Source organism: Podarcis muralis, chromosome 4 (assembly GCF_964188315.1).
Source record: "Podarcis muralis chromosome 4, rPodMur119.hap1.1, whole genome shotgun sequence".
Classification (NCBI taxonomy): Eukaryota; Metazoa; Chordata; class Lepidosauria; order Squamata; family Lacertidae; genus Podarcis; species Podarcis muralis.
Window position 1 is genome coordinate 566,964 of NC_135658.1, and position 27,875 is coordinate 594,838.

The following is a 27,875-nucleotide window of genomic DNA, read 5'->3' on the forward strand; positions in this document are numbered from 1 at the left end:
ATCAGAGTTCTGCCCTGGCTAAGTGAGTGCGCAATGCAGGGGGGGGGGCTGAGCTGGGGGGACTCGGCACTGCAAGGGTTAAAGGGAAGTGAGCTGCCTTCCTAGAGAGGCCAGGATGAGGTTTCCGGCTTCCCAGGCAGCAAGGCTCCTCCTCTTCCTTAGTCTTCCCGCCTCTTCGTCACCCCCCCCCCCCGGGACCCTCCTCTCTTTGCCAGGGAGGCTTCTCTTCTCAGAGCCCAATTCTGGGCGAGAGAGGCCTGAGCAGGGCGGACTGGCCTTGACTGGGCATTGAGGTAGCCAGGGGGGCAGCTGCCCCCCATAATCCATAGAAAAATAAGAATCTGAGGTCTTGCCAAGCAAGAGAGGGCTGAGCTGGGGGACTCGGCACTGCAAGGGTTAAAGGGAACCGAGCTGCCTTCCTAGAGAGGACAGGAAGCAAGGGGGGCAGGTCCACCAGAGCCAAGGCCCCTCCCTCCCCAGTCCATTCCTGCTTTGGGGTCTCTCCTGCAAGGGCTGCCTCGCTCTCCCCTCCTGGGATCTGGTGAGTCTCCTCTCTCTCTCTGGGATCTGGTGGGGGTCCCAGGGCTGCAGCAGGGGAGGGGGCCTGGGGGGCCGGATCTGCTCAGCCGGAGGGGGACACCCCAAGTCGGGGGGGGGGGAGAGGGTCCTGCCAGGGAGGGGCCAGGTCTGCCACGCTCTCCTTCCTGCAGATCAGAGGATCCCAAACTCAGTTGGCCCCCCGCCCCCCCTTCAGAAAAACAATGACTCCCCCGAAATCTCATTTCTTTAAAAAAGGAGTCCCTGGGACTTTAAGTCGGTGTGACGTCGCTCAGCGGCATTGCAGAACAGAGGAAACATCTGCAAGTGGTTTTCCAAAGCTGGACGAGGAGGTGGACTAGCACCCCCCCCCAAAGAAAACCCCACAGGGAAGGAGGAAGAAAAGGTGGGAGAGAAAGGAGAGGAACAAAGAGAGGGATCCCAGGCCATAGTCTGGCTGCTGCATTGGGGACCAGTTTCCCAGTGTCTCCCAGGGCAGCTCCCCACGGAGGCCACTGCAGCAATCCCCTCGCACCCAGAGCAGGGCATCCCAGGACCACATCCTCTCTGTCCCAAAGGGATTGTTGCTGGCAAAGCAGCCGGAAATGGGCGCTGCTACTCCCTGAGCCTCCAGGGACCTTGGCATCAATGGCTGTGCGTATGTTAAGCCATCTAAGCGGATAATAATAATAAATTAGCTGCCTAAATTTCAAAGGAGATGTATTTGGCCCTCAGGGGGTTAGCCAGATACATACCTGGCCCTCAAGAGAAAGAAAAAGAGACCCCACCCCAGGAGTCTGTCTTGAGAGCGGCAGAGAGTCCACGTGCAAGGAAAGGAGACAGAAGCAGGGGAGTGGGGGTGGGGGGAGAGCAACTCCTGAGGACCCCCAGGTGAGGACCCCCACTAGAGCCAAGCATCCATTTTTCAAATGACTCCCTTGTCAGTCCTGATTTCATGAATTGACTGGAAGGCAGGAGCAACCAGACTGACTCATCTCCCAGAAATCCCTTCAGTTGCCTCCACATTCTGCATTGCTAGAGGGCTGGAGACTTACTTCTTCTCCCCTTCCTCCTCCTCCTCTTTCTTTTCAAAAAGGTATCTCATGGTTTGGGCTCTGGTGCCGTCCAGTCCTGATTCCTGGCAAGACTCATCCATGCTTGTTCAGGGATCTGTTTCTTCTCCTGACCTACAAATTCTGTAACAGAACAATGTATTTGCTTTGTAGGATTTGCTAGAGCTTCTCATTAAGACAGACAGAACTTGGCAGAAGACCAAAGGGTTCCTTCCGATCTCTCCGAGGCTTCCTGAGAGCACAGATGGATGAGCAAGACCCAGCTGGCCCTGAAGCAGGAAGAGGCCATGCCAACCAAACTGGGAGCAGTGGGGGATTCTGGGAAAACTCTGGGCAGATGTTCCTGGGTGAGGAGGGCACCCTCCGCTCAGAGGTGCAGAGCCAGCAGTTGAGGCAGTTCTGCTGCCAGGAGGCCAAAGGACCCCGAGAGGTTTGCAGCCGACTCTACCACCTTGACCGTCAGTGGCTGAAGCCAGAAAGGCACACGAAAGCTGAGATGCTGGACCTGGTGATCTTGGAGCAGTTCCTGGCTGTCCATCCTTCGGAGATGGAGAGCTGGGTGAGGGACTGTGGAGCGGAGACCAGTTCCCAGGCGGTGGCCCTGGCCGAAGGTTTCCTCCTGAGTCAGGCAGAGGAGAGGAAGCAGGTGAGAGAGACTTTCCTCTGAATACTATCTTGACCAGAGCCAGGGCCTTTTCGGATGTGGCTCCGTCCTGGTGGAACGCTCTCTCACAAGAGACCAGGGCACTGCGGGATTTGACATCTTTCCTCAGAGCATGCAAGACAGAGCTGTTCCGCCAGGCCTTTGTTCAGGGTTCAGTCTGATTCTTTTCTTTCAGTACAAGAATAAGCATTAAAGAGGCTTCCTAGCCCCCTCACACCTCCTTTATAAGACCAGTGGTAACAGTAGTTGGCCCTAGCGAATATTAACCACTCTCATTTTTACTTGACTTGATCGTGGATGGAGGACTTGACCTGGCATGTGTGACAGAGACTTGGTTGGATGAAGCAGATGGGCCTGTTCTTGCCACTGCTTGTCCACCAGGTTTCTCTTACGCACAGCAACCCAGGTCATGTGGGCAGGGAGGGGGGTTGCAGTGATTTTTAGGAAGTCATTAGTTTGCACCAGGCGTCCTATTGGGAAGACCCAGTTCTCCGAGTGCATGTTCTGGAAGTTGGGCAATAGGGGCAGTACAGGATTCCTTTTGGTGTACCAACCTCCCCGCTGCACTAGGGATTCCCTGTCTGAGCTGCTTCAGGTCGTGGCAGATGTTCTCCTGGAGACACCTAGCTTGGTTGTCCTGGGGGATTTTAACATCCATGCCGACACGACCTTACAAGGGGCCGCTCGGGACTTCGTGGAAAGCATGGCCTCCATGGGGCTGTCCCTGAATAAGTCTGGCCCAACCCATAGCTGCGGACATGCCATGGACCTGGTGTTTACCTCTATGGATGTTGGTGATCTGACACTAAGTAAAAGCGAAACGAAAGAAGTCCCATGGTCAGACCACTTCCTGGTGCAACTTGACTTCTCCGTGACCCTTGCCCTCTGCAGCAAGGTGGAACCGATTCAGATGGTCCGCCCCCGCCACTTAATGGATCCAAATGGTTTCCAGAGAGTGGTAGGGGATGCTTTATCCCATGTTGATGGCCTTTCAGCCGATTCCCTGGTGGCCCGCTGGAATGTGGAGTTAACCAGGGCTATTGACTGTTTGGCTCCGAAGCGCCCTCTCCGATTGCATGGAGCCCGGACAGCCCCGTGGTTTTCCACGGATCTGAGGGCAATGAAACAATCGTTGAGACGGCTAGAGCACCGGTGGCGGATGACCCATTCTGAAGCTGACCGGACACAGGTTAGAGCTCAATGTCGAGCCTACCAAGTGGCGATAGCGACGGCGAAGAAGACGTTCTTCACCGCCTCTATTGCATCTGCAGAAAACAGCAGCAGGAGACTTTTTCAGGTGGTTCACAATTTAGCGGAACCACCTGCTTCATCGAGGCCCAGTACGGGCCACATGATCTCCTGCAATGATTTTGCAAAGTTTTTTGCAGATAAAGTCGCTCAGCTTCGGGAAGAAGTAGACACCACCGTGGGAGCAGGGCCAGGGCGGGAGAGTGCTAGAGTCCTGTCTAGTCAAATTGCGTGGGATCAATTCCAATCTGTTACCTCCGAGGATGTGGACAGGCTGCTTGGACGAGTGAAGCCAACCACCTGTTTCCTTGATCCTTGCCCATCCTGGCTTATAAAAGCTAGCCGGGAAGGACTGGGCGATGGGCTTCGTGGGGTGGTGAATGCTTCCCTCCATGAGGGAGCCTTCCCAGACCCGCTGAAAGAGGCGGTTATTAAACCGCTTCTTAAAAAACCATCTTTAGATGCGGCCACGATGGCCAACTATCGCCCAGTCTCAAATCTTCCATTCTTGGGCAAGGTGATTGAGCGAGTGGTTGCTGAACAACTCCAGGCACGCCTGGAAGAAGCGGACCATTTAGATCCCTTCCAGTCGGGATTCAGGCCTCATCACGGGACTGAAACTGGCTTGGTCGCGCTGGTTGATTATCTCCGGCGGGCTAGGGACAAAGGTGAGAGCTGTTTCCTAGTTCTGCTGGATCTCTCAGCGGCATTTGATACCATCGACCATAACATCCTTCTGGACCGTCTTGAGGGGCTGGGAGCTGGGGGCTCCTTCCAGCTGGGTTCCGCTCCTTCCTCCTGGGCCGTGTTCAGAAAGTGGTGGTGGGGGATGAGTGTTCAGACCCCTGGGCTCTCACTTGTGGGGTGCCTCAGGGTTCTGTCCTCTCCCCCATGCTTTTCAACATCTACATGCAGCCGGTGGGAGAGATCATCAGGGGGTTTGGGCTGGGTGTTGATCAATATGCGGATGATACCCAGCTCTACCTCTCTTTCAAATCAGAACCAGTGGAGGCGGTGACGGTCCTGTGTGAGTGTCTGGAGGCAGTTGGAGGATGGATGGCGGCTAACAGATTGAGGTTGAATCCTGACAAGACAGAAGTACTGTTTCTGGGGGACAGGAGGCGGGCAGGTGTGGAGGATTCCCTGGTCCTGAATCGGGTAACTGTGCCCCTGAAGGACCAGGTGCACAGCCTGGGAGTCATTTTGGACTCACAGCTGTCCATGGAGGCACAGGTTAAATCCGTGTCCAGGGCAGCTGTGTACCAGCTCCATCTGGTACGCAGGCTGAGACCCTATCTGCCTGCGGACTGCCTCGCCAGAGTGGTGCATGCTCTGGCTATCTCCCGCTTGGATTACTGCAATGCGCTCTACGTGGGGCTACCTTTGAAGGGGACCCGGAAACTACAACTAATCCAGAATGCAGCAGCCAGACTGGAGACTGGGAGCAGCTGCCGAAACCATATAACACCAGTCTTGAAAGACCTACATTGGTTCCCAGTACGTTTCCAAGCACAATTCAAAGTGTTGGTGCTGACCTTTAAAGCCCTAAACGGCCTCGGTCCAGTATACCTGAAGGTGCGTCTCCACCTCTATCGTTCTACCTGGACACTGAGGTCCAGCACCGAGGGCCTTCTGATGGTTCCCTCACTGCGAGAATCCAAGTTACAGGGAACCAGGCAGAGGGCCTTCTTGGTAGTGGCGCCCTCCCTGTGGAATGCCCTCCCACCAGATGTCAAAGAGAAGAACAACTACCAGACTTTTAGAAGACATCTGAAGGCAGCCCTGTTTAGGGAAGTTTTTAATGTTTGATGTATCACAGTATTTTAATATTCTTTTGGAAGCCGCCCAGAGTGGCTGGGGAAACTCAGCCAGATGGGCGGGGTATAAATAATAAATTATTATTATTATTATTATTATTATTATTATTATTATTATTATTATTATTATTATTATACCAGTGGACTGCCGTCTGCCCAGATTTTAATTTGTTTTGAACTAATTTTAAGAAATATTTTAATTAATCGTTTGCCTGTTCTTATGTTCTTTGTATACTGTGTTAGATTTATGATGTTAGCCGCCAAAAGATTGGCTCCGGCCAGGGAGGGTGGGGTACAAGTAAAAAATTATTATTATTATTATTAGGGGCTCCAAAGAGGATCGAGAACATCCCATAATGCTCTGCTGATGGCCCATCCTTTTTCTGGGAAGGCATCCATGGAATGAGATCTCACACCCTTAAAGTTTTTTACTTTTCCATTATCTTTCTGCTATTTCTTGTCATTCATTCTCTGTTTTGAATCCTTGTTGCTTTTTCAGGAAAAGGATTGTTTTGAGGAAATGGACCTGGATTCCTGTGAGGCAGAGAGGCCTCCGTTGGACACCAGAGAGAGGCCACTGGGTAAGGAGGAAGGTGGCTTTTCTCCATTTGGTCTCATCCTGTTGGTTTCCCATATAATCTCTGGGTTCTTTTCATCAAGTTATTTTTTTTTGGGGGGGGAGTTGGGAGGAAGGGTCCCGAGGAGGAGAGATGTATTTCTGCATGACTAACATATGAAATGGGCACAAACGTCTAACTGCACTCAGCAGGTAAGGCTTTCTGAAAGGCCCATCTATAGTTAGAGATGCCCTGTTTCACCTGTGAGAGACATGGGCACTCCTGGCATCCTGCTTACCTTTTTTCTCTTTCAGGAGACAGAATGATGGTGGCAAGACCTCCTGATCCATCTTTTCACGGGAGCAGAAGGAAAGCAGTGGCTGTGGAACCAGATCAGGTCAGGGGAAGCTGCCTTGTGGGGACAGAGGCCGAGGGATGGAGCAATGTCATGGACTGGTTGGGCACAGAGGAATGGTGGGAGGAAGCAGCCGGGGAACCAGGAAGGGAGGACGTCTTAGAGACCAAGGAGTGGAGGTGGAGGAAGGATGGGCGGTCAGAGGGAGAAGAGGGAGACGCCTGGGAAGAGGAGGTGTCAGAAGCTGAAGGGGAAACAGGGCTTAGTGAGCTGGGAGACTCTGAGGCAGAATGCAGTCCAGAATCGGAGGCAGAAGAGGAAGGAGACGAGTGGGAGGAGGGAGGTCGAGAGGCAGAGGTGAGTCAGGAGGAGGAGGAGCCACCGGGGGCTCCCTCTCCTTCTGCCATAAACCCCCCTCCCTGTTTGTCTCTCAGAGCCAGGAGACGTCTGACAATGGAGGAGCAAAGGCAGACTGCACACTGGCGCACTGTTGGATCGCTTGCCAGAAACCCCAGAGAGGAGGGGACTTGGCCTCCATATTGAGTTTATCTGTGCCTTCGCTTCCATTGGTGACAACCATCTTGGGGTTTTCTTTTCTAGCAAATCTTTATATCTTATCCAAACATTAAACAATGCTTTTCTAACAATATGATTTTTAAACGCTTTATGTACTTTTACCTTATCATACCACAAATATGCATGCCAGCCAAATACATTATTGAAACCTTCTAGATCCAACACGTCACTGTTTTCAAGAAGCAGCCATTCTCTCAGCCAACAAAAAGCAGCTGATTCATAATAAAGTTTAAGGTTTGGCAGGGCAAATCCGCCTCTTTCTTTAGCATCAGTTAATATCTTAAATTTTATTCGAGGCTTCTTGCCCTGCCAAACAAATCTGGAAATATCTTTCTGCCACTTCTTGAAACAATCCATCTTATCCAAAATTTGTAATGTTTGAAACAAAAACAACATCCTTGGCAGCACATTCATTTTTATCACAGCAATTCGGCCTAACAATGATAACTTCAAATTTGTCCATATTTCTAAATCCTTTTTCACTTCAATCCAACATTTTTCATAATTATTCTTAAATAAATTCACATTTTTGGCAGTCATGTTAACCCCTAAATATTTCACTTTCTTAACCAGTGTTAGTCCTGTCTCCTCCTGAAACTTCTCTCTCTCATTCACAGTTAAGTTTTTCTCTAAAACCTTAGTTTTCGTCTTATTCAGCTTAAAACCTGCTACCTGTCCAAATTCTTGAATCAGTTCCAATACCCTTTTAGTACTGGATTCTGGCTCCTTTAAGGTCAATACTAAATCATCAGCAAATGCTTTCAGTTTGTACTGTTTAGTTCCCACTTGTATACCTTTAACCTCTTGGCCCTTTCTTATCATGTTTAACAAAACCTCTAGGACCAATATAAAAAGCAATGGGGAGATTGGGCAACTGTGTCGTGTCCCTTTCTCAATCTTAAACTCTTCTGTCACTACATTGTTCACAATTAATTTTGCCTTTTGTTCTGAATAAATTGCACCTATACCATTTTCAAACCCTTGACCTACCCCCATCCCCTGTAGATTCTTCTTTATAAAACTCCAAGAAATATTGTCAAAGGCTTTCTCTGCATCCACAAATATCAAAACTGCCTTAGTGTTGATATTCACGTGTAGTTTTTCTAGAATGTTAATTATATTCCTCATGTTATCAGACAGATGTCTGCCCGGGAGAAAGCCCGCTTGGTCTTTATGGATTTCTTCTACTAACACCTTTTTTAATCTTTTAGCCAAAATATCTGCAAAAATTTTGTAATCCACATTAAGCAACGATATGGGGTGGTAGTTCTTGAGCTGTGTCTTTTCAGTCTCTGTTTTCGGTATAAGTGTTATGTTCCATATTTTTTGCTCCATTGGACGCACTTTCCCCCCCTTAAAAAGTAAGGGGAAATGTCTGTGCGTCTTATGGAGCGAAGCCAGCAAGAGCCGCTGCTGCCGACAAGCTTTGCACAGCTCTCCCTTTAAAGCAAGAGCTGCGTAGAGTGTGTCTGCGGCTCTGGCTGGGTTTACAGGGAGGCGGGAGGAGGGACTGCCGTCTGTCCCTCCTTCCGGCTCATTGTAAAGCCAGCAAGAGCCGCGGCTGCTGAGCTGAGCTGGGGAGGAGGGAGGGAAGGGGATTTCGTTGGTCCCTCCCTCCTCCGTGGCTCGCTTTGAAGCAGGAAAGTGGGAGGGGAGCAGCTTACACTCATGTAAGCAGCTCCTCTCCCACTTTCCTGCTTCAAAGCAACCACGGAGGAGGGAAGGAGGGACCCATGGATCCTCCTCGCTGCTCGAGGCTGCAGCGGATTCCGTCCTCCCGGGCTCCCTTTGAAGCAGGAAAGTGGGAGGGAGCAGCTTACACTCGTGTAAGCAGCTCCTCTTCCACTTTCCTGCCTCAAAGCAGAGGGAATCCCCTCCGTAGCTTGCTTTGAAGCAGGGTGCGGGAGTTCAGTGGGGAAAGAGGGCAGGAAATAGATGCTGGGCAGGAAGACTTTGACCACTGGAAAGTCCACCTCAGCCTCCACAGATTTCCACTGAGACAGCCAGGCATGGCCAGAAGAGCTGGAAACTTGCACGGGCTGTTTATTTAAAGACAAAAACATGCACTCATGTGAAAGAAATCCCCCCAGGTTCCTGGACACAACCCACACTTGATATTCACACAGGTTACATGGATGGCATCGGCAGCTGGAGGAGCAGCATGGTTAAAGAGCAAGTCCTGGTTTCAAGCTGAAGATCAGCTCTTTCCCCTCCCTCCCTTAATTCAGGATGCTACAGTTTACAGATGCTGTGGCTGCCTGCCCTTTCCCCTGAGCTGTAAAAGCACCTTCAAGAGGGTGGTGGGAGGTGACACAGTCATCTTCCAGATGTGCAAAGAACCACCCTCTTGACACTAAAAGTGACAGCAGGCCTCACGCCCAGATCTGAAGCATAAATGGGAACCTAGGAAGCTGCCTTATAAGGAGTTGGATCCACTACTCCATCTAGCATGGAATGTCAACACTGACTGGTAGCAGTTTGCCAGAGTTTCAGGCCTGGAGAAGCCGGGGATTGAACGTGTGGTGTTCTGCATGCAAAGCCACTGAGTTTACAGCCGTTCCCTTTAAAAACAAACTAAGATTGTATTCCCCATGGTTCTGAAGAAAGGGCTAATTTAAACAGGAACAGAGGGACCTTCCCTGTACCACGTCAGGACCCCTGAGCCCATTGAGCTCAGTTCTGTCTTCACTGATGGGCACAGGCTCACCTGGGTTTCAGGAGACACACCCTCAGCCCTACCCGGAGAAGCTTTCTTTTTTTAAAAAAAATATATTTATTACATTTTTGAAAATTATACAACAAAGACAAAAATACAAAAAATTAACAACACGTATAATTTCATTCACTTATTTTTTTTTAACTTATTTCTCGGACCTCCTCATACCTCCCCTTTTTGTATTCCAATTCAAATTATTCATTTAGCAAATCCTCACCCTTAATTTTCACTTAATTTTACATCTTTCTTTCTTTTTATTTTCCCCCAATTATCTTAATCATTTCAGCTGATAACCACTTAAATTCTATCCAACATCAATTTAACATTCACTAATTTTGTAGTATTTCCCAAGATAGTCCTTAAATTTCTTCCAATCTTCTTCCGCCGTCTCTCTTCCCTGGTTTCGGATTCTGCCAATCATTTCTGCCAGTCCCATGTAGCCTATCACCTTCATCTGCCATTCTTCCCGGGTGGGTAGATCTTGTGTCTTCCAATACTTTGCAATAAGTATTCTTGCTGCTGTTGTTGCGTACATAAAAAATGTTCTGTCTTTCTTTGGCACCAATTGGCCGACCATGCCCAAGAGAAAGGCCTCTGGTTTCTTCAGAAAGGTATATTTAAATACCTTTTTCAGTTCATTGTATATAATTTGCCAGAAAGCCTTAATCTTTGGGTACGTCCACCAAAGGTGAAAGAATGTACCTTCAGTTTCTTTACATTTCCAACATTTATTATTGGGCAAATGATAAATTTTTGCAAGCTTGACTGGTGTCATGTACCACCTATAAATCATTTTCATAATATTCTCCCTTAAGGCATTACATGTCGTGAACTTCATACCTGTGGTCCACAACTGTTCCCAGTCAGCAAACATAATGTTATGTCCCACATCTTGTGCCCATTTAATCATAGCAGATTTTACCGTTTCGTCCTGAGTATTCCATTTCAACAGCAAATTATACATTCTTGACAAATTCTTAGTTTTGGGTTCTAACAGTTCTGTTTCTAACTTTGACTTTTCCACCTGGAAGCCAATTTTCTTATCCAAATTGTATGTCTCCACTATCTGATAATAATGAAGCCAATCTCTCACTTGATTTTTTAGTTTTTCAAAACTCTGCAATTTCAGTCTATCTCCTTCTTGTTCTAAAATTTCCCAATATTTCGGCCATTTAGCCTCCATATTGAGCCTTTTCAGAGCTTTCGCTTCCATCGGTGACAGCCACCTTGGGGTTTTATTTTCCAGTAAATCCTTGTATCTTATCCAGACATTAAACAATGCTTTCCTGACAATATGACTTTTAAATGCTCTATGTGCTTTGACCTTATCATACCACAGATATGCATGCCATCCAAATACATTGTTAAAGGTAAAGGTACCCCTGCCCGTACGGGCCAGTCTTGCCAGACTCTAGGGTTGTGCGCTCATCTCACTCTATAGGCTGGGAGCCAGTGCTGTCCGCAGACACTTCCGGGTCACGTGGCCAGCGTGACATCGCTGCTCTGGCGAGCCAGCGCAGCACACGGAACACCGTTTACCTTCCCGCTAGAAAGCGGTCCCTATTTATCTACTTGCACCCGAAGGTGCTTTCGAACTGCTAGGTTGGCAGGCGCTGGGACCAAACGACAGGAGCGCACCCCGCCGCAGGGATTCGAACCGCCGACCTTTCGATCGGCAAGTCCTAGGTGCTGAGGCTTTAACCCACAGCGCCACCTGCGTCCCATAAAAATACATTGTTAAAACCTTCTAAATCCAAAATGTCTGAGTTTTCAAGAAGTAGCCACTCTTTCAACCAGCAGAAAGCTGCTGATTCATAATAAAGCTTAAAGTCTGGCAGGGCAAATCCGCCTCTTTCCTTTGCGTCAGTTAATATCTTAAATTTTATTCTGGGCTTCTTGCCCTGCCAGACAAATCTAGAAATATCTCTCTGCCACTTCTTGAAACAGTCCATCTTGTCCACAATTTGCAATGTTTGGAACAAAAACAACATTCTAGGCAATACATTCATTTTTATCGCAGCAATACGGCCTAACAACGAAAGCTTCAAATTTGACCAAATTTCTAAATCTTTTTTAACTTCTGTCCAACATTTCTCATAGTTGTCTTTAAATAAATTCACATTTTTGGCTGGCATGTTAATCCCCAAATATTTCACTTTCTTGACCACAGTCAAACCTGTCTCATTCTGAAACCTCTCTTTTTCAATTACGGTTAAATTTTTCTCCAAAACCTTAGTTCTTGATTTATTCAGTTTAAATCCTGCTACCTGACCAAATTCTTGAATTAGATCTAAGACCCTTTTGGTGCTGGATTCTGGCTCTTGTAATGTTAGCACTAGATCATCTGCATATGCTCTCAATTTATACTGTTTAGCTCCGACTTGTATACCTTTAACCAACTGGTCCTTTCTAATCATGTTCAGCAGGACCTCCAGGACTGAAATAAAAAGCAATGGGGAAATTGGGCATCCTTGACGTGTCCCTTTTTCTATTTTAAATTCCTCCGTCACCACACTATTTACAATTAACTTAGCTTTTTGTTCAGAATATATTGCACCTATACCATTTTCAAAACCTTGGCCTACCCCCATCCCTTGAAGATTCTTTTTCATAAAGCTCCAAGAAATATCGTCAAAGGCTTTCTCCACATCCACAAATATCAAAACTGCTTTGGTATTTATGTTCACTTCTAATTTTTACAAAATGTCAATTATATTCCTTACGTTATCTGACAAATGTCTTCCCGGGACAAAGCCCGCTTGGTCACCATGAATCTCGTCCCTCAACACTTTTTTCAATCTCTTGGCCAAGATGTCAGCAAAAATTTTGTAATCCACATTTAATAGCGATATAGGGCGGTAATTCTTAAGTTGGGTCTTTTCAGTCTCTGTTTTCGGTATAAGTGTGATGTATGCTTCTGTCCACGAATCTGGTGCCCTTTTCCCCTCCAAAATTTCATTGCAGACTTCCTTCAGAGGTTGTAGAAGCCACTCCTTCAAAGATTTATAGTATCTGGAAGTCAGCCCATCCGTTCCCGGAGACTTGCCCCGTTGCATATTTTGAATGGCACCTTCTATTTCTTGTTCAGAAATTTTTTGATTCAGGGCTATTTTACTTTCTTGAGAGATTTTTCGTAATCCATTTGTATCCAAGAATCGGTCTATGTCCATTTCTTTCTGTGGCCCTTGTGAATGTAATTGTTTAAAATATCTCTGGAAGCAATCCCTAATCTCAGTTGGATTATATATGTTCTTTCCTTCCACTTCTAAATTTGTAACCGTATTTAGTTTTTGTCTTTTCCTCATTTGCCAAGCCAATAATTTCCCACATTTATTTGCTGATTCAAATGTCTTTTGTCTCATTTGTTTAATTTTCCATTCTATATCTTGATTAATCAATTCCATATATTGTGTTTGATATAATTTTATTTCTCTCAGAATCTCTTGAGACTTTGGTTTCACTCTCAATTTCTTTTCCCCTTCTTTTATCTTCTCCAAAATTTTATCTTTCTTCTCATTTTGGCTTCTCTTCTTTATTGCATTCTGTTGTATCAAGAACCCTCTCATAACAGCTTTACTTGCGTCCCAGATTACTCTTTTCTCCACACCAGTGTTCATATTATTTCAAAATAATCTCTCAAAGTTTTTTGGGCCTTTTGGTACACATCTTCATCTCTAAATAAGGTGTCATTCATCCTCCATCTAAAGGAGCCAGTTGATATTTGTTTCATTTCCATCTTTACAGCATTAGGGTCAGAGCAGGTTTTCGTGCATATTTCCACTTTCTTTATCTTTGGTGCCATTCCTCTAGTTACCCAAATTTGGTCAATTCTGGTCCATGTCATCTTGGCTTCAGAAAAGAATGTTCCTTCTCTCCCAAGAGGATTCTTTGTTCTCCAAATATCCACTAAATCCATATTGTCTGTCATCTCAAAGAAGGTTTTTGGTAGTCTGCCATCTTTTGTGACTACCTGTCTCTGTGCTTTATCCATGTTTGTCAAAACTACTCCGTTCATGTCTCCCATCAAAATCAAGTTGTAGTCTAGATAATCCAGTAAGGTCTCATGCAACTTCTTAAAGAATTCAGATTTCCCCTCGTTCGGTGCATACACCCCTACAATCAAAAATTTCTCTCCTTGAAATTGAATTTCAATTGCCAGATATCTTCCTTGTTCATCTTTAAAAATTAATTTTGGCGAAAGTTTCTCCTTTGCATATATCACTACTCCTCTCTTTTTGACCTTATCCGACAAAATAAACTCTTGACCCAATCTCTTGTTAATAAGTATTTTCCTGTGTAACCTCATTACATGTGTTTCCTGTAAACAAATCAAGTCCAATTGTTCTTTTCTTAATATATGGAAAACACCTTTTCTCTTCCGAGGGTTGTTAAGTCCATTACAGTTCCAGCTTAGAAGTTGCAGAGACATGATGTGATTACTTAGTTTCCCCTCCAACTGCACCTAGTAGTTGCTCTTCTTCTGTCGGTGGTGTGTCTTTCCCTGGGCCAGGAAGTCCAAATGATAGGTTTGCTATATCCAAGATTCCTTTTCCTGGTGCAGCTGGCGCCTCTCCTGATTCCACTTCTTTCAGTAAGTCCTCACCGTGATCTTTCAAGAACTTGTCTCTATCATTCACAGTCCTTATTCTTAAAACAAAAAAAATTCCTTCCAGTAGCACCTTGTCAGGGAACTGCCATCGGAAGGACAGGAGGTGCAAAGGCTCCCTCAGGTTGAAAGAGACGGAGCAGCTGAAGAGGGAACCAGTAGGGGGCGAGCAGGAACTTCCAGGGAAAGTGAGTCGGAGGGGTGGCTCAGAGACGTTTCCAGCGAAAACAGTGGAGAGGTCTCAGGACCTCCTATAGGGACACCCACGCCTCGCCGGAAACTGTCACGCAGAGAGTCCAGAAGACGTGTTTCCGTGAAAGAGCTTTTATGTTGGAAACGTTTCCGAAAGCAACCACTTTCGGATTCTACTAGCGATTGACGCAGCCATGCCGGAGGGGCTCCGTCACAGGCAGAGGTTTGAAAACCTGATCAAACTCTGAGGGACTTGCATTTTACGCACAAGCAGCTCATCATCCCACCACAGCAATCCGAAAGTCCCTGAAAGCCAGCTTGTGCAAGCAGCGGCATCATGAGCGACCCAGCCGGAACCGGAGGAGCAGGAGCAGCTGGAGGAGGTCCAAGCCTGGAAGAAAGGTACAGGGCGTTGGAGATCCAGCTGGCCATGCAAACGGCGAGGCTTGAGGAGAGGAGGGCTCAGGATGCAGAAAAGGGAAAGGAGAAAACCACCTCGATAGCCAGAAAGGTGCCAGGATTGGTGCAGAAATTCGGGGGAGATCCCAGAAACTATCATGCCTTTAGAACTGAGATGCAATACGCTCTCAACCTGCAGTATGATGACTTCCCCGACGAGGAATCGCGAGTGGCTTTTGTAATTGGCCATCTCGAAGGGGGGGCGAAGGATTGGGTTCGACCCCTGATGGCAGTGAATAATGAGATACTAAAGGACACGAGGAAGTTTTTTCGTGCCATGGACCTGATGTTTTCCAGTGACATTGAGCAGGGGGTGGTGCGAAGGCAGTTAATGGCTTGCAAACAGGGGAGCCGATCTGTCCGTGAGTACTGGACTGAGTTTACTATGCTGATTCATAAATTGGGGTGGGACCTATCGGCGGAACCCATCCAAATGCTTTTTGAAGAGGGGCTTTCTTCGGCCGTTAAAGATGAACTTTCCCGGGGGCCAAGGGCGGAGTCTATGGATCAGCTGACCAAATCCGCGCTGGCCATAGGAGCGCGCCAGGAAGCGAGAGCTTTGGAAAGGCGGGAAGGGAAAGGAGAACGTTGGAGGGAACTGCGCATTCCGGACATTCCAGAGCCACCTTTCCCGCCGGCAGAGCCGATGGAAGTTGGAACAGCGCGGGCGCGCGCAGTTTCAAATCCCAGTGAAGGGCGGAAGAAGGAGGGAAAGAGCGCCAAGAAATGTTATCTCTGCCAACAGCCAGGGCACTTTGCCAGAGTCTGCCCACAAAGAAAGGAATGGCAAGGGATGGCAGGAGCTGTGGGGGAAAGGGAGGAGGAAAACAAGGAGCAAGTAAAAGCCAACGCCTGGCTGCCACCGTCGGGGCACAGCAGCCAGGCCAAAGAGCAGTGAAAGTGCCCACGCCAGAACCACCCAGACCTGCTTTAGTGATAGAAGTGTCACTAGAGCTGCCAAATGGACACCCCCTACAGGTCAAGGCGCTTTTGGATTCAGGCAGCTCCTGTAATTTTATGAGTAAGGAGTTTGCAGCTGAGCACCAGATACAGACCATCCCTTTAAGTAATCCCTTGCAGGTGACCACGATTGATGGCAGAGAGCTGTTGGGAGGAGAAGTTAGCCAACAGACTGTCCCGATGATAATGAGGGTGGCAAGGCACACCGAACGGATAGCGTTTAATGTGGCCACCTTGGGAGGAGCTCCCATCATTTTGGGGATGAGCTGGCTGGCGCTACACGATCCGCTAGTGGGCTGGCATCAGAGGGTGGTCTCCTTTGGGTCAGCGCATTGCCTAGAACACTGCAAGCAGGGGAAGGTTCAGGGCGGAGACAGAGTCACCCTAGCCGGGATGGAAGTAATGGGCAGAGGGAAGGTGCCCCCGCAATACGCAGATCTGAGCAACGTATTCAGCGAAAGGGAAGCAGACAAACTACCGCCGCATAGACCCTTTGACTGTCAAATCAACCTACTCCCTGGGGCCCAACTCCCAGTGGGCAAGCTGTACGCCATGTCCGACAGGGAGATGCAGGAGCTGAGGGAGTTCATTGACAAAAACCTGAAGCGAGGTTTCATCAGAGAGTCCCGAGCGGTGGGGGGCAGCCCAGTGTTTTTTGTGGACAAAAAAAACACAGATAAGCCGAGACTTGTGTGTGACTTCAGGGCCTTGAATGCAGTGTCGGAACCCCTGGCTTTCCCTATGCCCCGAATTGATGACATTTTGACCAGGGTAAGGAAGGGAAAGATTTTTACAAAGCTGGACCTGCGGGGGGCGTACAATCTGATACGCATAAGGAAGGGAGATGAATGGAAGACCACCATGTTCACCCCTTTGGGAGCCTTTGAATACCTCGTTATGCCCTTCGGTCTACAAGGAGGCTCCGCGTGCTTTCAAGCGTTTATTAACCACGTTCTGGGGCCTTTGCTCTACAAGAACTGTGTGGCCTTTTTAGACGACGTGTTGGTGTATTCGGAGGATGAGGAGCAGCATGTGAGGGACGTTCGAGAAGTGTTGGGCAGGCTGCAAGCCAACCAGCTGTGGGTGAAACTGGAGAAGTGCCAGTTTCATACCAAGGAGGTGGAATTCCTGGGGTACCGCTTGTCAGACAAGGGATTGGCCATGGATCCAGGCAAGGTCCAAGCGGTACTGGAATGGAAGACACCGAAGACCAAGAAGGATGTGCAAAGATTCTTGGGGTTTGGGAACTTTTATCGGAAGTTCATCAAGAACTTTGCCCACTTGACGGCGCCCATCACCGACTGCCTCAGCAGCAAGAAGAAATTTGTTTGGACGGCGGAGGCGGAGCGAGCATTTGAAGAACTGAAAAGGGCTTTCGCCTCGGAAGAACAACTTCTGCATGTGGATTTACGAAAACCCATGAGAGTGGAAACCGATGCGTCCGACCGGGCGGTAGGGGCGGTACTTCTTCAACCGGGGAGGAGTATGTCAGAGTGGAGACCGTGTGCCTTCTTCTCGCGGAAGCTGAATAAATCCGAGAGGAACTACACGGTGTATGACAGGGAACTACTTGCCATTCACGAAGCGTTCCGGAGGTGGAGACATTTATTAATTGGGGCACAACACAAGGTGCAAGTGTGCACCGACCACAAGAATTTAGAGTATTGGAGAACAGCTCGAGTGCTCAACCAACGACAAGTGAGATGGGCACAGGAATTCTCTAAATTCAACTTTGAAATTTGTTATGTGCCAGGTCCAGAAAACGTCAGGGCGGACGCTCTCTCACGCAAACCAGAGTATTGGGAGGGGGAGGGGGCGATTGAAGAGAGACATGTCATCCCTGAGGACCGCTGGGTGTGTGGGGCGGCGCTGGTGGGGCAACGAGAACTGGTAGAGGAAACGGAAAATGATGAATATGCCCAGGATAAGCTCAGAGGACTCAGGGGGGAGGGCGAGAGCCCCGAAGGTTTTGAGGAAAGAAATGGGGCATTGTATTACAAAGGGGCACTGTATATACCCGAAGGTGAATTGAGGGGGAGAGTACTCAAGCAGTTGCACGATAGCCCCACGGCGGGACATTTTGGGCAACACAAGACCATGTGGTTGGTTACCAGGGAATTCTGGTGGCCCAAGGTGAGGGAAGATGTAAGGGAGTATGTAAGAGGGTGTGACCAATGTCAGCGAGCCAAAGGGGAAAGACGGGCGCCGGCAGGGTTATTAGAACCATTACCCACACCAGAACGGCCTTGGGAAGCGGTATCAATAGATTTTATGACGGATCTGCCGAAGTCCAAGGGGAAAACAGCCATCATGGTAGTAGTAGACCTGTTAACAAAGATGTGCCACTTTGTAGCATGCTCACATGCAGTCACAGCGGAAGAAACAGCGAAGTTGTTTGTAGAACACATCTTTAGGTTGCACGGGGCTCCCTTGAGGGTGATCTCAGACCGCGGCAAACAATTTACTTCCAGGTTCTGGAGGAAGCTCATGAGCTTGCTGCACGTGGAAGTCAATTTTTCAACGGCCCGGCACCCTGAAACCAACGGGCAGGCGGAAAGAGCAAATGGCATTCTTCAACAATATCTGAGGTGTTATGTCAATGACAGAGAGAACGATTGGGTCGAAAAGTTGGCGCTGGCAGAATTTGCCTACAATAATGCGGAGAATGTGTCCACAGGGATGAGCCCCTTTTTGGCTAATTACGGGTGTCACCCCAGGGCATTTCCAGGGGAGGGAGGGGAGAGATGGAGCGTTCCAGCGGCTGAACATTTTGTAGAAGAGATGGAAGCGATCCATCATCAGCTCCAGCTCAACTTAGAAAGGGCCAAGGCACAATATAAGAAGCAGGCAGACAAGAACAGAAGGGAAGGTGAAACCATAAGGGTGGGGGATCAAGTGTGGCTGTCAACCCAAGGGTTGCCGTTCAAAGGGGGTTGTAAGAAATTGAGGCCCAGAAGATTGGGACCCTTTGAGGTCATTCAGCAGGTCAACCCGGTGGCTTTCAAACTCCGGTTACCCAACCACATGAAATTGCACCCAGTGTTCCACAGGTCGTTACTGTCACCATACAGGGGGGGACGTGAAGGGGAGCACGTCAGGGGACCAGCCTTGGAAGAGAGGGAACGCAGCAACCATGTAGCGGAAATCCTCGATTCCAGGTGGAAGGGAAATCAGGTAGAGTATTTGGTGGCGTGGGAAGGGGAACCGGAGTCAGAAAACACCTGGGTGACTGCAGGGGAGGTCAATGACGAGGTTTTAACAGAAACGTTCCACCAAAGATTCCCTAGGAAACCACAGCCGGTAGAAAGGTTTAGGAGGGAGTACTTCGGCACCACCGACGAGGAACAGGAAATGGAAGGATTCACGGAGTCGGAGTTGGAAGAGGGAATAGACTCCGAAGACGAGGAGTATCGAGAGACGAGGGACAGTAGCAGGTGGAGGGAAGTGTTCGAAACTTCGGACGATGAGGAAGGTTCTTTCAGGGGTTTTACTTCCTCCCAGCCCGGAGGGGAGGAGACGGGAGGGGGTGAAGGGGGCCCTGGAGGGGAGGTGGATGTCAGGGAACTGCCATCGGAAGGACAGGAGGTGCAAAGGCTCCCTCAGGTTGAAAGAGACGGAGCAGCTGAAGAGGGAACCAGTAGGGGGCGAGCAGGAACTTCCAGGGAAAGTGAGTCGGAGGGGTGGCTCAGAGACGTTTCCAGCGAAAACAGTGGAGAGGTCTCAGGACCTCCTATAGGGACACCCACGCCTCGCCGGAAACTGTCACGCAGAGAGTCCAGAAGACGTGTTTCCGTGAAAGAGCTTTTATGTTGGAAACGTTTCCGAAAGCAACCACTTTCGGATTCTACTAGCGATTGACGCAGCCATGCCGGAGGGGCTCCGTCACAGGCAGAGGTTTGAAAACCTGATCAAACTCTGAGGGACTTGCATTTTACGCACAAGCAGCTCATCATCCCACCACACACCTTAAAGACCAACTAAGTTAGTTCTTGGTATGAGCTTTCGTGTGCATGCACACTTCTTCAGATACACTGAAACAGAAGTTGCCAGATCCTTCTATATAGTGAGAAGGTGGGGAGGGGTATTACTCAGAAGGGTGGTGGGAATGGGTGATTGGCAGATGGCTGTGATGAGCCTGTTGACGACTCTTAATGACTGCAATAGGTCTTACAGGAAAAAGCAAGGGGTGAGAAGGTGAAGAATGGCTTTGTCATGTATAATGAGATAAGAATCCAATGTCTTTGTTCAGACCAGGTCTCTCCATGGTTTTAAGTTTGGTAATGAGTTGCAATTCAGCAGCTTCTCTTTCCAGTCTATTTCTGAAATTCCTTTGTAGTAAAACAGCTACTTTGAGATCTTGTATAGAATGTCCTGGGAGATTGAAGTGTTCTACTGGTTTCTCTGTCTTGTGATTCTTGATGTCAGATTTATGTCCGTTTATTCTTTGGCGTAAGGTTTGGCCTGTTTGTCCAATATAGAGAGCTGAAGGACACTGTTGGCATTTGATGGCATACACAATGTTAGACAATGAGCAATTAAATAGTCCCGAGATGGTATGTGTGATGTTGTTGGGGCCAGTAATGGTGTTGTCCGGGTGTATGTGGCAGCAAAGTTGGCATCTGGGTTTATTGCAGGCTCTGGTGCCAGTGTCCGTGTTAAGTCTGGTTGTAGTATTATTGTGGGTTAGGAGTTGTTTAAGATTGGGTGGCTGTCTTCCTCCCAGAGCTTGAGAAAGAGAACTGTCATTGTCCAGGAGAGGTTGTAGATCTCTGATGATGCGTTGTACTGTTTTAACTTGGGAGCTGTATGTGATGACTAGAGGTGTTCTGTTATTTTATTTTAAAATACCCAGCAGATGAAGTTAGACAACAGATCAACAGAGCCAGACTGATACCCAGAGAGAACTTGCTGCAAGACAGACCCAAAAAAGAAAATAACAGAACACCTCTAGTCATCACATACAGCTCCTCTCCTGGACAATGATAGTTCTCTTTCTCAAGCTCTGGGAGGAAGACCTTTCATTGCCTACAGACAGCCACCCAATCTTAAACAACATGGGATGTTGTTGATCTTTGTTGATGACATCATTCACATCTCAGGGGCAAACAAACAGGTGCAGAAGTTTGCCAAAGAGCTTGGAAAGACAGTCGGCTAGCAGAACGCATTGAGTGCGAGAACGCTGAGCTCTTCCAGTCAGCTCTGGGTAGTCTGTTGTATCTGTCCAAATGGAGCAGGCCGGACATTGCTTTTGCTACCAATCTGCTCAGTAGGGAAGCATCAAAGCCCAGTGTAAATGCCTGGCGTGGTATCAAGCGGGTGCTGCGTTACCTGCAGGATACCAAGGACTTCAGTCTCAAGCTGTAAGCTGCAGGTGAGACGGCGCTTACTTGCTATGCAGATAGTGACGGGGTGAATCTGGATGACAGGAAGTCCGTATCTGGGATAGTAATAAACCTTGGGGAATCTCTAGTTGGATGGAAGTCCCGGAAGCAAAGTTTCATTGCGCTGTCCTCTACTGAGGCTGAGTTCATTGCACTGTCGGAATTGTGCAGGGAACTGGAGTTCTATAGATGCCTGGTGCAAGAGATCTATGGGGATAGTTGCCTGCCCATCACTGTTTGGGAAGACAATCAACCCTGTCTGAAGTTGGCAGAATCCGGGCAGTTTAAGGCCAGAACCAAGCATGTAGACATACTGTCAGAGCTGCCTCAGGTCCCAGCTCACAGAGGACCAACGCCAGTCCGTTGTCATATAAAATAGTCTTTATTAAAGTTCAGTTTCCCATTTACAGCCACGGCGCGCAGCTCTACGTCTTGAACCTAGACCGCCGAAGCTCCGTCTGAATCTCCTCCCCCCAGGCACCAGTTCAAGACCCTAGCCTTGCTCCACCTCTTCCTCTGCTCCCTTTTCCTCTGGGTCCGCCTGTCCGTTGGGGCTTTCCCCTTTCTAGACTCTTCTGACGCTGACTCTCCCGAGTCCTCCCCCTCCCTCCGGCGGGCTTTAGGACCTGGTTCCCAATCCTGGTTTCCTGCTGTCCCGCTCGCCTGCACATTTGAACTTGGCGCGCGCGCCCAGCCTGCCACCTTCCTTCTGACCGTTATGCTGCTCCTGTCCCTGCTCCCCTCTTCGGGAACGCTAGCTGGGCTTGACTCCTCCTCCCTGCTTGCTGGAGGAGACGCTGGCCCTGACCTATGGGACTCTTCCCTCCCACTACGCTCCGGTGGGGAAACTGGTCCTGATTTCCAGCTACTGCTCTGGGAGTCTCCACTGACCCCCTGCCTCTGGTGTGTCCCCCCTGGGACCCCCCTTGCCCTGGCCATCGACGCCCCCTTCTGGGAATCTTCTGATTCACTGGAGAGGCTCACGGAATCTCTCGGGTCACTGTCATTCTGCTCTCCGCTGCCCTCAGACTCCTCCCCTTCGCTCTCCATCCTCTCTCTCCCCTGCGCCTCTCCTCCTGAGCCCCTGACACATACGTTTCCAGAATGCGTGTCAAAGTGTCAATCCTATTGAAAGCAATCCTATTGAAACAACACAGCAATTAAGAGGAAGGAAAGAACAGAACATTGTGTAGCAGATCATATTTCTGCTGTCTCAGAAGAGGACATTTCCTTTTTCTTTTAGGGTCCAGTGTGCTTTGAAGATGTTGCTGTTTGTTTCACGGACGAGGAATGGGCATTGCTGGATCCTGACCAGAGAGCTCTGCATAAGGACGTCATGGAGGAGAATCATGGGATCGTGGCCTCTCTTGGTAAGGCTCCCTGTGGGATCGTCTTATCTGCCTGGAAATTCAAAAAATACCTCTATGTAACAAACCTCATACATTTCCACATAGCTCAACAGCGCCCAATACAACACCTGGGAACCTAACACTCCCACAATAAACCTTGAACAGCAAATTCCAGTTTTTTCTGTGAACCATCTTCCTCCAGTTCTGCCTTTTTATACCACGGTTGGGTGTCTGAACTGCCCAGGCATCTTAAATGTCAGCTTCAGTGTTGGTATCTGAAGAAGTGTGCATGCACACGAAAGCTCATACTAATAACAAACTCTGTTGGTCTCTAAGGTGCTACTGGAAGGAATTTTTTTTATTTAGCTTCAGTTGTGCGGAAAGATAAGTAGCTTCTGTCAAGTTTTCTGTTTTTGTTTTTGCTGCTGTCGGTCTTGGGTTGACCAGAGAGACGACTGACACTGGAGATGGAGGGGATGCCATGACTGGGCCAAACAAAATCCATCCCGGAAAAGAGCCAGGCTTATAGTAGTAGTAGTAGCAATAATAATAATAATAATAATAATAATAATAATAATAATAATAGTAATTTTTATTTTTACTCTGCCCATCTGGCTGGGTTGCCCCAGCTGCTCTGGGCAGCTTCCAACACTTATAAAAACCAGAAACATTAATCATAACAATCTGTCCCCATATAAAAAGTACATTAACTTTAAAATGAACAACTTACACTAGTGGCCAAAATTGTGGAAACCTTTTGAAGAAAGTGTATTTCAGAGCTTTGATACCTCACAACACCACTTTTTTGGGAGTAACAGCATAAAACTATATATCAATGGAAAAATAATTTAATGAAGAATGTAATGATTTTCTTCTGTCATGCAGGCACAGTCTCTCCATTCTTCGATCATGACTTGCTGTTGTGCACTTTTTCCTGCCTTTACCAGTCTGATTTTGGAGTGACTGAGTCTCTTATACCTCTTCAAAAATATAGACCAGCTTTGGTTAAGTTTCCCCCAATCTTTCTTCTAATTAGCCTTGTTCACTTAATAGTACGATTTTACATCTCTTTCTGGGTAACTAGTCAACTGTTTGTACTATTTTTTTATTTTATTAAGTTTTACAAACTCACCAAATGAAAGAACCAAAAAGACCAACCAAATTGATAGCATTCCCATAATACCCTGACAAAAGTCAACCTAAGCAAGTTGTGCTTCACTTTTCAGATCATATATCTATAACCTTTGATAGAATACAGATGATTGAACAAACTTTGTTGCACTACATTGTTGATTAAATTATATTTCCATTGCTATATAATATTATGGTATTACAGTCATATCTCGGGTTACATTCGCTTAAGGTTGCGTGTTTTTAGGTTGCGCACTACGCCGAACCTGAAAGTACCGGAATGGCTTACTTCCAGGTTTCAGTGCTCGCACATGCACAGAACCACCAAATTATGACCCACTCATGTGCAGATGCAACACTGCAGGTTGCGAACGCTGCAGATTGCGAACATGTCTCCCACACGGATCATGTTTGCAACCCGAGCATCCATTGTACTCCAAAAGAAGTGGTCTTATGAGCCATCAAACATCTGAAATGCACTTTTTTCTAAAAGGCTTTCACAATTTTACCACTACAGTATATCAAAGAAAGCAACATTCAACAACCCATCAGAATCTAATAAGAAATATGTTGGTTAATGACAAAACACAAAGGTAATGAACACACACCCAACTCCCTTCAGTTCTTCTTCATTTGTTCCTGAGGCTCTAATCCCTTTTTGTCTCCAATGCAGATTGTGATGAATTGGAAATCGAGAACAAAGGTGAACACGACAAAATCCCCAGAGAGGAGAAGCCATGCAAAAATTTGCAGTGTGGAGACAGCTGCACTCAGAGCTCCAATCTCACTAAGCATCAGAGAATTCATACAGGAGACAAACCCTATCAGTGCATGGAATGTGGAAAGAGCTTTCGTTGGAGCTCCCATCTCACTTCCCATCAGAGAATTCATACAGGGGAGAAACCCTATCAGTGTGTGGAATGTGGAAAGAGCTTCAGAAAGAGCTTCTCTCTCACTTCCCATCAAAGAATTCATACTGGGGAGAAACCCTATCTTTGTGTGGAATGTGGAAAGAGCTTCAGTCGGAGATCCCATCTCACTAACCATCAGAGAATTCATACAGGGGAGAAACCCTATCAGTGCATGGAATGTGGAAACAGCTTCACTGATGACTACTCTCTCACTTCCCATCAAAGAATTCATACAGGAGAGAAACCCTATCAGTGTGGGGAATGTGGAAAGAGCTTCAGGACGAGCTCCCATCTCACTTCCCATCAGAGAATTCATACTGGGGAGAAACCCTATCAGTGTGGGGAATGTGGAAAGAGCTTCAGTCAGAGCTCTAATCTCAATAAGCATCAGAGAATTCATACAGGGGAGAAACCCTATCAGTGTGGAGAACATGGGAAGAGCTTCAGTCATAAGAGTGATCTCACTTCCCATCGAAGAATTCATACAGGGGAGAAACCCTATCAGTGTGGGGAATGTGGAAAGAGCTTCAGGACGAGCTCCCATCTCAATAAGCATCAGAGAATTCATACAGGGGAGAAACCCTATCAGTGTGGGGAACATGGGAAGAGCTTCAGTCATAAGAGTGATCTCACTTCCCATCGAAGAATTCATACAGGGGAGAAACCCTATCAGTGTGTGGAATGTGGAAAGAGCTTCACTGATAACTCCTCTCTCACTTCCCATCAAAGAATTCATACAGGAGAGAAACCCTATCAGTGTGGGGAATGTGGAAAGAGCTTCAGGACGAGCTCCCATCTCACTTCCCATCAGAGAATTCATACAGGGGAGAAACCCTATCAGTGCATGGAATGTGGAAAGAGCTTCAGTAGAAGCTTCGATCTCACTAAACATCAAAGAATTCACACAGGGGAAAAACCCTATCAGTGTGGGGAATGTGGAAAGAGCTTCAATACGAGCTCCTCTCTCATTTCCCATCATAGAATTCATACAGCGGAGAAACCCTATCAGTGTATGGAATGTGGAAAGAGCTTCAGTCAGAGTGGCAATCTCACTTCCCATCAGAGAATTCATACAGGAGAGAAACCCTATCAGTGTGGGGAATGTGGAAAGAGCTTCAGTCACAGCTTTGCTGTCACTGAGCACCAGAGAATTCATACAGGTGAGAAACCCTATCAGTGTGGGGAATGTGGAAAGAGCTTCAGGCATAAGAGTGATCTCATTTCCCATCAAAGAATTCATACAGCGGAGAAACCCTATCAGTGCATGGAATGTGGAAAGAGCTTCACTGATGACTCCTCTCTCACTTCCCATCAAAGAATTCATACAGGAGAGAAACCCTATCAGTGTGGGGAATGTGGAAAGAGCTTCAGGCATAAGAGTGATCTCATTTCCCATCAGAGAATTCATACTGGGGAGAAACCCTATCAGTGCATGGAATGTGGAAAGAGCTTCAGTCAGAGCTCTAATCTCAATAAGCATCAGAGAATTCATACAGGGGAGAAACGCTATCAGTGTGGGGAACGTGGGAAGAGCTTCAGTCATAAGAGTGATCTCACTTCCCATCGAAGAATTCATACAGGGGAGAAACCCTATCAGTGTGTGGAATGTGGAAAGAGCTTCAGTCAGAGAAGCCATCTCACTTCCCATCAGAGAATTCATACAGGGGAGAAACCCTATCAGTGTGGGGAATGTGGAAAGAGCTTCAGTCAGAGAAGCCATCTAACTTCCCATCAGAGAATTCATACAGGGGAGAAACCCTATCAGGTCAGGGAATGTGGAAAGAGCTTCAGCGATAGCTCCTCTCTCACTTCCCATCAGAGAATTCATTCAGGAGAGAAACCCTATCAGTGTGTGGAATGTGGAAAGAGCTTCAGAACGAGCTCCTCTCTCACTTCCCATCAGAGAATTCATACAGGAGAGAAACCCTATCAGTGTGGGGAACATGGAAAGAGCTTCACTGATGACTCCTCTCTCACTTCCCATCAAAGAATTCATACAAAGGTCGGAAAAACATTTCATTCTGTAGCTTTAGGAGCCAGGCAAATCCGCACCTTGTTAACCAGGCCTTTGGCTGATTGACATCTTTTTTTTTAAATTCTTTTTATTAAGTTTCAATTAAGCCAACAAAAAAAGGAATACAGGAAAAAACCCAAAAAGAGGAAAAAAAACAAAACAAAAAACCCCATCAAATTCTGTAACAGTTCTTTATCTTATTCTTAAAATCATTTTATCCTTATATCTTTATGTATTTAGGTCTTTCTTCTACATTCCTATTGACTTCCTTCCCTCCTGATTTCGGGCTTCTTGGTGAAAAGAAATTTTCTTTCTTTTTTCCTCCCCCTTCTGCAGTTAATACTTATTAATGGTTTACTCATCATAAGATTTATATCAGACCAGCTATTGTTTTTAAATTTCTGTAATTTCCTTCTATATATACCATAAATTTATTCCAGTCATTAATAAACTTTGTATTTTTTTGGTTTCTAATTTTTTGCGTCATTTTTGCAATTTCAACATATTCAAATAATTTTGTTTGCCAATCACTAACTGTTGGGATATTCGAACTTTTCCAATTTTGTGCAATTAGAATCCTGGCCGCTGCTGTCGAATATTGAAATAATATTTTATCTTCTTTTTTAATTTCGTCTCCGATGATTCCTAATAAAAAGGCCTCTGGTCTTTTAGGGAATGTGTATTTAAGAATTTTTTTTAACTCATTATAAATCAAATCCCAGAATTTCTTCATTTCTTCGCACGTCCACCACATGTGGTGGAAGTTGCCTTCTTTGGTTTTACACTTCCAGCAGGCCTTATTTGCTGTTTTATACATTTTTCCTAATTTTGCTGGTGTTATATACCACCTGTACATCATCTTTTTTAAATTTTCTCTGAGTGTGACGCACGCCGTAAATTTCATTTCGTTTTTCCAGAGTTTCGACCACTTTTCATATTCTATATTATATCCCAGGTCCATTGCCCATTTTGTCATGACCTCCTTTATTTCTTCATCTTTAGTATCCCATTCCAATAATATATCATACATTTTAGATAATTTGGTTTTGCCTTCAATTATTTCTGTCTGGAATTTGGATTTTTTTTCACTCATCCCTACTTTTTTATCTTCTATCCACATTGCATTTATTTGATGATATTGTAGCCAGCCTGTTAATTTTTCTTTCAGCTCCTCATATGTTCTCAGTTTCCAACCGCTTTCTGATCTTGTCAGTAGATCTTCGTAGGTTAATCTTTCTCCTTCCATATTTGTTCTCTTGATTGTTTTTTTTTTTTTTTTTTTTTAATTTAATATTTTATTAAGGATTTTCTTGTTTTACAGAAGTGTAG

General features: G+C 46.9%; 2 protein-coding genes across 11 annotated transcripts in view; both read left to right on the top strand.

Annotated features, from left to right (window-relative positions):
• Positions 1-27,875, top strand: part of LOC114589686 (uncharacterized) — a 386,543-nt gene that overhangs the window by 111,546 nt on the left and 247,122 nt on the right. Inside the window, exons 1-2 of one of the 10 annotated variants that reach the window (XM_077927814.1) lie at positions 462-541; positions 1,634-2,256. The exons of 7 other annotated variants lie outside the window; for them this stretch is intronic. In XM_077927814.1, the coding sequence (XP_077783940.1) occupies positions 1,855-2,256 (402 nt within the window). In that variant the 5' untranslated portion in view covers positions 462-541; positions 1,634-1,854. Of the gene's footprint in view, positions 1-461; positions 542-1,633; positions 2,257-27,875 lie in introns of those variants that run through there. 2 more of the 10 variants (XM_077927817.1, XM_077927812.1) reach the window with 2 other exon arrangements.
• On the top strand, positions 456-27,811 carry LOC144327583 (uncharacterized). Its single transcript, XM_077927902.1, has 5 exons — positions 456-541; positions 5,839-5,920; positions 6,211-6,293; positions 22,385-22,511; positions 24,295-27,811. The coding sequence occupies exons 2-5, from the start codon at positions 5,860-5,862 to the stop codon at positions 26,610-26,612; spliced, it is 2,589 nt and encodes an 862-aa protein (XP_077784028.1). The 5' UTR covers positions 456-541; positions 5,839-5,859; the 3' UTR covers positions 26,613-27,811.

Coding starts and splice junctions, on each gene's coding strand:
- LOC144327583 (XM_077927902.1), top strand. CDS start 5,860: ATGGACCTGGATTCCTGTGAGGCAGAGAGGCCTCCGTTGGACACCAGA. Junction 5,921..6,210: donor CACCAGAGAGAGGCCACTGG/GTAAGGAGGAAG, acceptor TTTCTCTTTCAG/GAGACAGAATGATGGTGGCA. Junction 22,512..24,294: donor TGGGATCGTGGCCTCTCTTG/GTAAGGCTCCCT, acceptor TCTCCAATGCAG/ATTGTGATGAATTGGAAATC.